General features: G+C 41.4%; 2 protein-coding genes and 1 long non-coding RNA gene across 5 annotated transcripts in view; 1 reads left to right on the forward strand and 2 right to left on the reverse strand.

Annotated features, from left to right (window-relative positions):
• Positions 1–6462, forward strand: zgc:101810 (uncharacterized protein LOC493612 homolog). Its single transcript, XM_056369195.1, has 9 exons — positions 1–440; positions 1474–1584; positions 2016–2174; positions 2498–2627; positions 2861–2997; positions 3205–3354; positions 4192–4337; positions 4473–4605; positions 4817–6462. The coding sequence occupies exons 1-9, from the start codon at positions 393–395 to the stop codon at positions 4985–4987; spliced, it is 1185 nt and encodes a 394-aa protein (XP_056225170.1). The 5' UTR covers positions 1–392; the 3' UTR covers positions 4988–6462.
• Positions 2061–3594, reverse strand: LOC130164452 (uncharacterized). Of its 3 annotated transcripts, none has more exons than XR_008826611.1 (5): positions 3532–3594; positions 3168–3352; positions 2871–3026; positions 2489–2614; positions 2061–2196 (listed from the first exon to the last, which is right to left on the reverse strand). It is a non-coding gene; the product is annotated as an uncharacterized LOC130164452 (long non-coding RNA). The 3 variants fall into 3 exon arrangements; XR_008826609.1 differs by having other exon boundaries at positions 2871–3031; XR_008826610.1 differs by having other exon boundaries at positions 2489–2621; positions 2871–3031.
• The window catches only part of rin1b (Ras and Rab interactor 1b), a 27455-nt gene continuing 19373 nt past the window's right edge, over positions 6176–14257 (reverse strand). Inside the window, exons 9-12 of the mRNA XM_056369194.1 lie at positions 12213–12521; positions 11920–12051; positions 10686–10855; positions 6176–8150 (exon numbers count right to left, since the gene is read on the reverse strand). Of these exons, the coding sequence (XP_056225169.1) occupies positions 7827–8150; positions 10686–10855; positions 11920–12051; positions 12213–12521 (935 nt within the window). The 3' untranslated portion in view covers positions 6176–7826. The remainder of the gene's footprint in view (positions 8151–10685; positions 10856–11919; positions 12052–12212; positions 12522–14257) is intronic.

Here is a 14257-nt window from a genome sequence, read left to right on the forward strand (position 1 = left end):
AACAAAAAAATTATTGCATAGGCTATATATAAATAAGAAAAGTCTATATGGTCTGCACTATAAGTAGAGAAACGTGTCTCCAGAATAGGGACATGTGAGTAATAAATGGACCAAATGTCAACTTAAAAAATGATCTGTGAGCATTTCAGTTTCAGTTCAGTTCAGTAGTGTAGTGCTTGTCTTCCTCAGGCACAGAGACCACAAATAATGGGCGTCCTCACTTTCAGTAATCCCGCCCACGCTTGAAGGAGTAGCAGGAAGACTTCTGCTTACCTGTCAGTTGTTGTCATTACTAAATTCATGTGTAGAAATCTTGAATTTGTCACTTGTTAGTTGGACCCCTGTCCTGACAGGAGGGAGTATCTTGAGCTGTTTATAGCATTTGTGTGAGGATGGACAGCCAGGGAAGGAAAGTGGTGGTCTGTGACAATGGGACAGGGGTAAGTCCAAAATATCAATAATGTATCATATAGGAGTCTTACAGAGTATTACCAGTATCAGTTATACATGGTCTTTATTCTATTCTAGTATATTGTATTGAATTCTAATTGTATGTTGAGTAAACCAATTTTTTTTGACAGCTTTTCATGCAAACCTACAAGAAGTGTGTTAAATTTCAGTGTTTTATTTTAAAACGATTGTTGCAAGTATGCTTCATTTAGAGGCTAACAAAAAGTCCAGGGTGTGAATCTGTGTGCATACTAGAGCCTGATTCCACATCCACATCTGTCTGGACTTGTCACCCTACCTCTGATGTGCACACACAGCCATAAATGGTTGTAATGCTTTGAACTGAGCAACAATTGGATGAAAAGCAGGAAGAGAGATTTGAAGTGCTAAAACCTCAAGAGTGGCTCTTTAATACTGTACTGTAGCATTTAAATGTTGATATCTGAGAGGAGTATGAGGTGTGATTTGAATGCTACCTGCAGTCAGAAAGTGGCTGTAGCCTATTTTTTGCCTCCACTAGGAATGTATTTCATCCCTGCAGGCTAAGGAATGTGTCTATGGTCACAAAGACAAGTTGAGACAGTACATTATTCGGTGTAGTCATGACAGGGAGAGAACCAGTCTGCAGTGAGTTGCATGCCATTAAAAGGCAAGGTAACACCGTAATTATTTACCAAATGCATGCTAAATGAATGATTCTATATGGTCTTAAAGATGTTATGAAACTGCAATTGCATTGTCAGATAAATAAAAGACAATCTGTTAAAAGCATTATAATAATACACTCTAAGTCAGTTTCCTGGATGCAGATTAAGCCGAGCACTGGATTAAACCAAATGGCACTGATTAATGGATGGAAATTATGCATACATAAGACTTAGTGCACTAAGAGTACAATTAATGTGCATCATCAATTCAGGGCTATAGAAACAAACTTTCAGTTTCAGTTAACATTAAAAAAAATTAGAACTTTATTGACACATAAAAACAATCACTTTGTCTCTTTCTCACATCCCTCCCCAGTTTGTGAAGTGTGGCTTTGCTGGATCCAACTTCCCTGACCACATCTTCCCTGCCATGGTGGGTCGACCAATCATACGATCGAGCACCAAAGTGGGCAACATTGAGATAAAGGTGAGGTTAGATTCAAGTGTATATGCAACAACTTTCAGACTATATCGTTTAGATAAAGTTCTTGTAAGGCTTCTTGTATTAGGACAGTAATGAACATGTAGGCTATACATTCCTCAAACTACAGCATCATTTTAGTATCTGTACCAAAATTAAGGTATCATATGGCGCCAGCAATGAAATGATACCCAGCCCCTTGAATATGTTTTATGATAATGTGTTATTTATTGTATCTTAACTTTGTTATATTCATTGTATCTATCAGCAACTGAGCAAAGCGACGCAAAAACAGGACAGTTTCATGCTAAATGTCCTCCCACTTTCCATTAGAAAAAAGAAATGCTACTCTATTCTATTTATACCAAGATAAACCCACAGATTCCTAATTGAACGCACAGTCCACTTCTAAAATGGCTGAACTTCTTTTTACCCAGGACCTGATGGTGGGGGACGAGGCCAGCGAGTGTCGCTCCATGCTGGAGGTGTCCTACCCCATGGAGAACGGTATGGTGCGCTGTTGGGACGACATGCTCCACCTGTGGGACTACACCTTCGGTGCCGACCGCCTGAACATCGACCCATCAGAATGCAAGGTATAAAACCGCCGGGCAGGTGCTGTGTGGTGGATGTAGAAGAGAAAGGTTGAAGGAGTTCCTTTGTAAAATGTCTGTTCTGCTACGGTGGTTTGCAAGAAACACACAGTTTCAACCTTTCAAAATAAAGCTCAGTATATTATATATCTATATATATAGATATATATATAGTATGAAGTAACAAAACAAAATCCATGAAATACTAAAATCATGTTATCTGTAAGAACTGAAAATATAAACTTTAATGCCCATACCTGGAGAAATACTCTGCATCATAAACATAACGCCTTCACACAGCCGTTTATTATCCTTACCTTTCCAAGATCCTGCTGACTGAACCACCCATGAACCCCACCAAGAACCGGGAAAAGATCGCAGAGGTCATGTTTGAGAAGTACCAGTTCCACGGCATCTATGTGGCGATTCAGGCGGTGCTCACTCTGTATGCTCAGGGTAAGGAAATAGCATCAGCTTTTAAATTAAGTGGCGAATGATCAATTAATGGATTCAAGATTTTTGTAAATTTTAACTTTTTATCTTGAAGTGTTCAGCAATTTGTAATGGCACAAGAAACCAAACTTCTAACTTCTCTTTCCTGCTCTAAGGAAACCCCTATGTACTGTCTGCATCCTGCTGATTAATGATGGGTTCATTTATTACTGAAGTGTTTCATTTGGGTGTTACAGGTTTGCTTACCGGTGTGGTGGTTGACTCAGGGGATGGTGTCACCCACATCTGTCCAGTGTACGAGGGCTTTTCATTACCCCACCTCACACGCAGGCTGGACATCGCTGGACGTGACATCACACGCTACCTCATCAAGGTGAGTCGGCAGAGTTTCAGATGTACTGTCTGGTCTTAACATTGTACATGAAGAAATGAGGAAAAATGGGACAAACTGAGAAAAATATCCTGGTACGTGCATCTGTCAGTAAACACGGATATAAGAAAAATAACAAAACAATTTTTTTTATACCTGATTTAACAAATCACCTTTTTTTTTTTTATCCACCTTCACCTTCACCACCAGCTCCTGCTGCTCCGCGGTTACGCCTTCAACCACTCAGCCGACTTTGAGACCGTGCGTATGCTGAAGGAGAAGCTCTGCTACGTGGGATACAACATCGATCAGGAGCAGCGGCTGGCCACGGAGACCACCTACCTGGTGGAGTCGTTCACTGTACGTTGAAGGACAAAAAACCCAGGAAAGCATTTTGTTCAAGGATTAGCATTAGTTCATTTTTGGGATATGCTCTGTTCGCTGTCTTGTTTTCTAATGAGATTTAATGAGAAGATCAATATCAAGCTCATGTCTGTATGCTAAGCTAACAAGCTAGCAGCATCAGGTACAACTCACTTATCATAGGGACTGGAAACAGGTGGAAGCAGGAAACTATTCTCTGAATTTAATTAAGGGTACAATTTGAAATTTTTTTGAGTTTGGTGCCCCTAGTGGCTTTATCACAAAATACATTTAGGCAGACTGAAATACAAAAAACAAACAAAAAAAAACACGTATGCCATCAGAATAATTAGAAAAATTATGTAACGAATAAAATTATTCACTTGAAATTTAATAAATTACATTTATGATCTTAATTAGCGCTAAGTGAATTTTCTTAATGCTGTGCCACCCAACCTGTTTGGCTTGTGACTCGATAAAATCAAGCTAAAGTTTCCTTGCGAGTCCTTATAAGAGGTTATAACCTCAGTGTGGACGTGAGTTGTGACTGGTTCAACCAAATAGTGATTTTTCCTTCTCACATTGTTTCACTTTTAGAGAAGTTTGTGTATCAAATCTTGTCTATCCCTTTAGTGAACTTGTGACCATTTAAATCTAGTCAGGTTGGAGAGCACTGTCAAAATACAGTATGTTCATTTCACCCATGGGTCCAAGTATATCACAGCACTGGCTCAAGAGTTTGATACAATGACATGTAAAATATATGGCGAAGAACTGTGTCTGTTTAGGATCAGAAATGGCTCCAAAGCCAACAGTCTTGTTTCTCTGGTGCAGCTCCCTGACGGCCGACAGGTGAATGTGGGTGGAGAGAGGTTCGGGGCCCCTGAAGCCCTCTTCCAGCCTCACCTCATCAACGTGGAGGGAGCGGGAGTGGCCGAGCTGCTGTTTAACACCATCCAGGCTGCAGACATTGACCTCAGGTCTGAGTCTCATCACTGCTGTTTTTTTTTTATGAATCTGTACAACTATAAAAAATTATTTTTATCTGATAGAAGATACACGTTCAAAACACTCAGTCATCATTTTACCCATCTGCCATCTGTTTTTGTGTGCAGGTCAGACTTCTATAAGCACATTGTTCTGTCAGGAGGGAGCACCATGTATCCCGGCCTTCCATCCAGACTGGAGAGAGAGATCAAGCAGCTCTACTTGGAGAGCGTGCTGGATGGAGACACTCAGAAACTATCAGTAAGAACTTGAATATTCATAGTATCCTGCTCCGCCGGAGGACAGTGCAGTGGGGGACACAGCTGGAGTTTAAATTGTTGATAGTAGTTTTGTCTGTAGCTCTATCGCAGACAAAAACACAGATCATAAAAAGCATAATATAGGTAATGGATATACATTTAGTGCTCTGTGTTTTAATGGCATCTCCCCTCTTTTCTCATCACCTGTGTAGAAGTTTAAGATTCGCATCGAGGACCCTCCCAGACGTAAACATATGGTGTTCCTGGGTGGTGCCGTGCTGGCCAACATCATGAAGGACAAGGACTCCTTTTGGCTGAGTAGAGCGGAGTACCAAGAGAAAGGCCTCGGGGTGCTGCAGAAACTGGGAGGTGGAGTCAGATGAAAAAAGAAAAAATCTTTTTATCACCCAAATATTTTCCGTTTTTTATATCAACTCCTCACTTCTCACAGCCACATGTGCTGGATTAATTGATTCATTATTTTAGTCGTAGATCAAGAAAAATGCAAAAAGTATTTTCTGGTTCCAGCTTCTCAAATGTGTGGATCGGGTGTTTTTTCTGTTTTATAACACTGTAATTTTCTGATATTTATGGACAAAACAATGGTTCAATTAATTGCAAGTTAAGTAATATTAAAAATAATCCCTGTTACAGTGAAGTTGAATCAAGACCCATTTTTATCACAGTAATACCATATCAAAATGTCCAATAAAATCTTGTTCAGTATAAAGTCTCATGAATTTATTCATATGTTTGTCACAACTCAAACAGCTGACGGTAAAATATTGGTGATCCTGTAGATGATGGTGGTGCATCACAGCAGCCAGTTCTCACTGAGCAGATATAGCACAAGGACACTGGCAGTTTGAGACATTTTTGACACTTTAATTGGGTCTTGATTCAACCTCATACCAGACCCACAAGACTGAGAAAATTATAATATTTCGGTGAAATTGTCTTAAATGGCCAACCACAATCTAAATCATGAGTTACAGCCAATGATACAGGACTTTTGGAGTGAATCTAACCTCACATTGCCTTGGACTTTCTTGATGTAAACTGATACTGGAACTAATTAGAATAATGTTAGTTTAGGCTTGAAAACACCACTGACATAGAAAATGTGAAAGGTTTAAAATGAAAAATAAAGATTAACCTGCCAAAATAGATACTAGAAACAAAGCATTAGTCTCTGTAATTGATATTTTTCTGATTCCGGCTATCAGGATAAAATGTTTTTTTTTGCATTTTGAAAATATTTGTTTAAATATTTTATTAGACAAATGTTTAATTTTTTTAAGCTGCCATCTTTCTAAGATGCTCCTAAATGAATTCCATCATACACACTAATTAAACCATGTGCAAAAAGTGTGTAGTTCTGTCTTTCATGGGCTAATAGAATAATATATAATAATATAATAAAGTTTAAGGTATTTATGTGTTGTAACAGCAAGGTGTCAACTGGTGGTGTTAGTATTTGCTTCCCTCTGCTGGTTGAGTTTGTTTAAGACATCATACGACAACAAACAATCCCACTTCAGTGCACACTGCATGTAACAACACTGTGAACAGATATTGCAATTTTTTTTATTGCGATACTGAATTACCTGACAAAATACAGTAATGTGAGTTTACATTGAAAAGAAATAGTGAGCTCTCACAATGAACACATGCTTCACGCACACATACACCACATTCGCAGAAACCTTCACGGCAAATGAAAAAGCATGCAATAATGCTCAAAACACATCATAGTTCTGGAAAATGAACCTCCTCAGCTGATTTAAAAACTCCAGATATGTTGAAAATCCATACTTAGGTTCGATATCTACCCAACAAATTGAACAATTAAAAGTTAGTTTTAAATACACAATATGATAATTGATAATGACACTGAGTTGAACAGTCAGTTGAAAGTGATGACTTGCAGCAGGAGCCACCAGAAGCTGGTGACTTTTACATTTACATTCTACCAGTCACCGCGAGGTCCTGGTTTATTGGTCGGACCGTCCTCTCAGTCCGGGTTGTAACGCAGTGTTATTGAATAGTGCGGCCAAGAGAAACAGAAGAACTCAAAAGCGGTGATTTGAAACATGATGTGAATGCAGTTCTGAGAGGATTAAACTCTGAACCAGAAAAAAGATTACATTCGCAAGTCATTCAGTAAAACTGTTGCAGGTTGTCTTGGTGTGTCGATGTGATGTTCTTTTGTTTTTTTCTTTAATTCTCACATGGTTTAAAAACAGCAAGCTGATGCTTTTCTATCACTTCCCTCCTACTCGCCTATTACTGCACCTGCCAAAAACACTTAATAGAATACGCGAGCAAGGAGGAGAGCCTGCACTGTTTCTCAAAAACGTAAAAATACAATTGACTCTGTGGGTGATTCTAAAAATAAATAGCTGATTTAAAGCTTCCTTCGAGCTTGTAAACCTGATTTCTTTCAAAGTAAACTGTTGCATCACAAAAGGGCCTCTCTTTTTCTGTTTTTGTCACTTTGGTATTGAGGTTTGGTCTTGGCGATAAACACATCTCACCTTTTAGTGAAACTCTTTTCGCAGGGGGGCACAGACAGGTTTGTATCCCCAAACCCTTTAACAATGTGGTTCCATCCAAAGATCTGCAGACTTTTACACATAAAAGTGAAGTAATAAAACATCCAAGTGTCTTTTAGATTGTGCCCAGAAGTATACAGGGAAAGGGTTACATCACCACGGTGGACAATTTGCCTTCTTGTGTGCGTACAGGAAGTGATTTTGTTTCCAGGCAACAGTAGTCTCACAGAATTTGTCTTTGGATTTGAGCGTCCTCACGTTTTAATGATGTAATCCCTTCACAGTATATACTGTGGGTTCATGTTTCACATAACAACCAAATCCATTTATTACACATTTTTCCATGTCACAAATAGTACACTCCTTTACACTAGCAGCCACACTGAGTGGTACATAGTACAACTTTTGGCAACAGTCCCTATGTTGGTCCTGCTCTGCTCTGCATGTTGGTCCATTTAAGGAAGAGTTTACCATTTCAGGTCTGCTCCTGGTCTGGAGAAGGGCTGTAGTTTTTCACAACAAGTCCTGACCCACGACGAGACACAACACACCGCCGGAGAGAAAGAGACAGAACAAGAGAGAGAGAAAGAGAGAAAGCGAGAGCGACCAACCATCTCCTCCTCCTCATCCTCCTCCTCCTCCTCCCTCCTTCCTCTATCCCTCCCACTCACTCCTCACACACCGACTCGCTCAGGTCCACGGCGCCACCTCTGGTGAGCCGCCGCATCTTGCTGAAGTCGTGGTCGGTCCTCAGGTAGGAGAGCGAGGGGCCTCCCTCGCTGTGGCTGGCCAGGTCCTGGGGCTGAGCCTGAGGCGGCAGGGCCCTCATCTCGCCGCCGCTGCGCCAGTACAGGGTGTATTGCTGCGGGTCGGACACTCCGAAGGTGGAGGCACACAGCTGAGCCAGGGCCTGGCTGGTCTCCCCGGCTCTCCACTGCAACGTCCGCACGGCGCTCCTCTCCCCGTCCTGGAACAGTATCCGAACGCACCTCTGGAGGGAGGGAGGGAGGGAGGGAGGAGGGGAGGAAGGGCGAGAAAAGATAAAAAAGAAAAAAAAAATAGTGACTATATATTGTATTCATGCAAAACAGAGGTCAAGAGGCTTATGGAGTGAGGGCAAAAGAGGGGGAGGAGAGAGAGAGATGGAGCCAGAGGAGGAGTGAGAGCTGTGCAAACACACAAGCTGATAATCCACTACAATAAATGAGTCAAAATGATGTTCGTAAAAGAAATTCTCTCTCCAACAAAGCTTCTACTTCCCACACATACAACCAGCAAGTCCAAGAGCTTTACATGAAAAATCATCCTCATGAAATTGCTCTTTTCTCTGCTGCATGTAACAGCTTCATTGACAAACTCCCAGAATTAATCCATTAGAGTAAAGTCCACGTCCAAACTCACACAATATAATCCATTAAGCTCTACCTCGGCGTTGTGGTGAAGTTTTCCCTCTGCACTTCAAAACAGAAACTTTCCCACATTTTCAACAGAGCAAAAAAAAAAAAAGAAAAAACTAAAAACCACACAACTAACGAGTGTCTCAACAATTGCCACTCTTAAAACACTTACCAGCAATTGTGATGTACCTAAGCTATTATATAATGTCAGATACATCCACCTACAGACGCCCTCACAACTCTCTTTCAAAACACACACACTCACACTCACACACACACACACACACACACACACTGCACTGAAAACATACTGAACATAATCCTTTTACCAAACATTCAATCTTGAGAAACCAGTGAGAATCCTCTTCTCTGCCCCACACACACACACACACACACACACACACACACACACACCACCCATCCAACTCTATCTGCACACACAACTCTCACACACAGATGCACAAGCAGCCAAATTTACTCAAGAAAAAAAAAATAAAAAAAAATAAAGAAAAAAGCAAACACACACCAGCAATTATAATCAACAGGTCTTCCAGCGTCAAAACTTACAGAGTCACTGAGCTCCTCGCTGTCCGTGTGCATATTGTGTTTGCCTGCTTCGATGGGTAGATGCGGCTCAATAAATTTCATGTTATCTGACCGCCCACTTCTTCATAGCACTTGGCTCACTGATCCCCGCCTGTGTCAGTGGAAAATCTGGCTGCCGGGTGAGTTAGATCGGCTATTTGAAGCCAGGAGAGGCACCACGTGACGAGACAGAAACGTTGTGGATGACAATGCCTTTCTTCCATGGCATCTGGTGGACTGTTATACCAATCTGGGGCCGGGAGAGTGATAATAGGAGAGTGTAGGTAAAAGTAAGTGTGTGTGTGTGTGTCTGTGTGTGTGTGTGTGTGTGTGTGTGTGTGCATTAGTGCACGCCCCGTCGTAAGCCGGCAGCCCCAGATCAGCGGATTACCTCTAAAAATGTCTAAAAACTAATCCCCTCAAATGAATTTGAAATGTGTTGGCACGCAAAGGAGGGAAGCCCGGGCATGTGGTCTGATTTATGATGGATGTCCCGATGTTTGACCGAAAATCTTCACCCTCTGCTTGACCTTTAGAAAATTAAAAGTGCTGCCTTCAGCTTCCTAAGCAGCAACAACTGAACCTGAGACCAACCTTGAATCAAATATGGGTCACTGTTGCTTGCTCTAAACATCGTTACAGATGGAGGACAATCAGTATAATCAATGTCACATCTCACCTCTTTGGATGGATTATCTCCTTGTTTTTGCTGCCGTTTGTGTTTTCTGTGCCATTTGAAAGACATTAAATAGGATTTAAACTGTGTTTGAACTTGGAACTGTGAAATGTCGATGATATTTAGAGTCTGTTTGAAACAGAGCAGGAGTTGAGGCCCAGGATATCAGGGCAGATGACTAACAGGTAGGTTGTCAGCTGCACACAAATTCACTAAAGCCGGAAACACGTTAAAAGACTTTTCAAATCTGAGTGAGAATCTCATCTTTGAAGAATAACGGCCTGACTAGTTACTAACCAGCGAAAACCAGAGCTTTAGATTCAAATTGTCCATCAGAAGGTGAGAGATTTGAATCCTGGACACTATATTATGAATCTTTTATTTTCCTACCTACCAAATCACAGATTGGCCTCTACATTATGTGGCATCTGCCTAGCTTAGGTTACTTTGAAGGTGGTCCCAGGACCCCAGGATGAGTACTTATTGCCGAGGTAACGATAAACAGGGATCTAAATCAACAATAAACATCAACTTAGAGCAAGTATTTGGAAAAACAATTTGGCCGATTCTGTCTGAGATATAAGAGACATGAAACCTGCAGTCAACTACAAAACACATATGGTGTTTTCGCTAACGGCAACTCTGACATCAAGAAGTTCAGTTTTGCCGGTAGAGTGTCATTCACATGGTTCATTGGAGAAAATCTCCCTTCATAATAAGCAGAGGTTCCTGCTGTCCACACATCAGTCTACACTTCAAACACGGCGTCTGCGTGTGACACTATACGATACTATACTATACAAACCCAGACATAACGCTCCCAGTGTTTCTGTGCTGCACTGCTACAGTCACAGCATTTGGTATCTACCTGGTTCTGCTGGCTCTCCTTTTGTTTCTGGGCCTCCCGGCTCCGTCTGCAGCTCCACTCCTTCAGCGCCTCCTGGGCCTCCGGTGTCAGGCAGCCTGAGAACGGCTGCTCCCTGTCCAGGCTCTGGATCAGACACAGGCTGGCGTACACACTGGTCAGGTAGTACCCACCTGTGAGCAAAAGAAAAAACTAAATCACTTACACTGAGTAGCCTTTTAATGATGGACTTAACTGATCAAACTTCACTACTCTACTCGCTTTCTCGCAGGTTGCTTTGTCACTTACTCAAGAAATCAATATTTCTTTGTTCACAGTGGACTAAATGACAATGTGTAATACAAAAAGGGTTGCTTGTTGTGAACCCCCCCCCCACCCCCCACAGAGATTCATCACCCAACACACTGCAGTGCAGATCATTTTAGCTTCTTTCAGTTTATGATTTGGTTTTTATGGCCTGTTACTTCACTGTTCTGGTTCACCCTCGCCGTTCATATCAACCTCATTTACAGCAACAGCAACCTGCTGTTCTCAGCAAAAACTGAAGCTCTGAAAAAACCCACTATACACCTGCTGAGCACCAAACCACAGCCAAGGTTTAACAACTGACAGGAGAATATAGCAGCGCATTGAGCAACTTAAGAGCCAGACATTTCCCTCGGGAGATGGTGGAGACCAAAAACAGAGCTAAGAGACAGTGAATATTGTGTCTGATATATGCTACTGTTTCCCATAACAACTTGTTATGGTGATAATAAGTCAGGCTTCTGTTTATAGCTTGTTTTGATGTCACAAAATGATCATTTATTCAAATAAACAGCCTGCAAGATAAGACTGAAAATTTGGGTTTGGAATTCTAAACAAATTATAAAGCTTTAACTGCTTAATTTAAAGCCACTTTAAAATGTAAACATAAGGTTTGTTTGCTCCTCAGTCCTAAGGCTGAACTAAAGTGACACTGAAGTTGAGGAAGTCTTTTTGTTTTTGTCCAGCTGAGGCTTAAGTCACGACATGAGCCTGAATAGAGTTCAAGTCATGTGACTCAAATCCACATCTGCTCATTTACCTGCTGACCTGGCTTTTTATGAAAAACTGTATAAATGCTGGCACTCCTCCACTCGTTGCTGTACTCACAGTAATCCTCCCTGTTCCACAGAAGAACAACACAATCTGTCCGATCGATTTAACCATTGAAAAGGACGTTTGGCACGTTTGATTAAACTGATATAGATCGTACCCTCTCCTCCGAGCCAGGAGGGCTCCAGCAGCTCCATCATGTACTCCACCTCTATCAGGATGTGAGGCCGGTTACACTCCACAATTACATAAGACAACGATGGCAGGAAGTCCTCCCAGCTCACTTCCTGTCCTGCAGAGGAAATAACAGTAGGACAGTGTAAGTATTAGACTAGTCTATCATTTTACACTTTTTTGACATTTGTCTTTTCTCTCATCTCTGAGAAATGAGCGTAGTTTTCAAATAAGGACCGCTTTAAAATCCCAGAAAATAACAATGTGCTTTGGTCTCACCATGTAAGGACCCCATGGCCTTGTGGACGCACTTGCACACTTGCAGCAGCAGCAGCACTTTGTCGATTGGCGAGTGCGTCCGCTGCATCAGGATCAGCTTCTGCTTCATCCTCTCCACCCCGCGGCCGTCCGGGACACCCGTCCGCACGCCGAGCCGCTCCATGGCGACGTCCCCTTTCAGACGGAGCAGGTTCCGGGTGAGACACTGACTGGAGCCGTCGTGATTGTGCAACGCCACCAGGGCTTTTTCAAGGTGGGACTTCAGAGGCCTGAGCACGCAGGAGAACATGGCTCGCTCCAGTGCCAGATCTGGGGGGCAGAGGGAGGCCTTCATTATTTGGGAGACTGAAACTGAACATTTTTTGCACAGTTGTGAGAATTGTTTTATTTATTTGGCTTTTGTTGGTAGAGAAATGTGTCTACATATCTAGAGGCACTGGCAAGAGGCCCAGAAAGGTATGCTGATCGTTGCAATGGGAATCATTAGGCCAAATGAAGTGTCAAGTAGAAAGGCTCTTCCAATAGAAATGTTTAAATATATAACAAGGAGGTTTAGCTTGGTGCAGAGCTGAGTTGTTTCTTCTGATTGTCTTACTGATTGCATGGGTGAAAAGACTGTGACTTTCCCTTTGTTACTAAAACAACACAGAATATAAACTGTACATACCCAGGAAAAATAATCAATTCAAACGTTTGTGTACATGGAATTGCTAAGTCGCAGTTTCTTCAGTCATTTAAAGCTAATTCCATCATCCACACAGGACGGATGACATTTAAGTCAAAATGTACCTTTTCACCTTGTTATCTGATTTTACAGGTCCATATTATGCATGATATGACTTCAAATATATATCCGACAAATTACACAGCTGTATGATTTCACAACACGAGGAAAAGATATATAAACAAAAACTATATAGTGCACTTTTATTTAACATACACATTTATAACAAGATGATGTAATCCAGAATCACAAATTCTATCATATCAATTATATCAAAAACTTGAGTCAACATCACACTTTTCACACCAAAAAACTGACCACAGTAACGTACACGAAGGTAGAATTTATTGCAGGGCTGCTGAACCGGATTGCATCAGATTGTGGAGGTGTTAAGGTTTTTTTTGTCGACCTTGTGTAAAATCAACTAAGTGTGCTTTTAAATCAGGGATTATCACAGTGCATATTGTGTGATAAATCCAAATCACTCTTCACTACAGTCGGCACCATAAAAATACCCACTATTTCACACATTTACCCACATGCATGGCCGGATTAACCAGGTTTCTTCATTAGCTTGTTTTGACTGCAGAACTATTTCAGGAATTTAAGAAAATAAACACCGGCAGCACGGGCACAAAGCTAACCTGCTTATCGAGCTGCCAGGCGCTTGTGCTCCAGCTACAGACGGGGGTTGCCAGATATGGTCAGTGAGGCATGATGGTGCTAAACCTGGACACCCCACTGTGAAGATGAGCCTCCAGGAGGCCGTGCCCTGCTGTCGTGTGTAACAGTGACAGAACACAGCTGCCCTTGAAACCACAAAGTTTCATTTGGAAAGCAAAACAAATTACACAAAACTGAGGGGACGCTAATGCTCACAAGCTAGGTACACAAACAAGGTAGTTAGCTCAAGTAAGTAAATAAGGTAGCTATGATTTTCTCCAACCTTTTACATGAGCATTTTAATAGAAATACAAAAGAGGGATCCCAGGAACTACAATAATGCTGCTCTCTTCCACGGCAGGTAAAGACAAAACTGCTTCATGTATTTCCTTCCTCTTTTCTTTATGGTCAGTGTTTCAGGAAGTCACTCTGAAGACTGCAGCCGAATTTCAGCCTCATTTACATAAAGTTAAAGCTGACCTCTTCAGCAGTGTTGGGCAAGTTACTAGATACACATTATCCACTGAAAAAGTAATTACATTACTTCACTAATTACTCAGCAAAAGTAATGTGTTACATTACTCAGCTCCATCAAATGTGCCCTATTTAACACTTATAAGCAATATATACACATTTAACAAATGGTAAATAAACTATA

This window comes from Seriola aureovittata, chromosome 23 (genome assembly GCF_021018895.1).
Source record: "Seriola aureovittata isolate HTS-2021-v1 ecotype China chromosome 23, ASM2101889v1, whole genome shotgun sequence".
NCBI lineage: Eukaryota > Metazoa > Chordata > Actinopteri > Carangiformes > Carangidae > Seriola > Seriola aureovittata.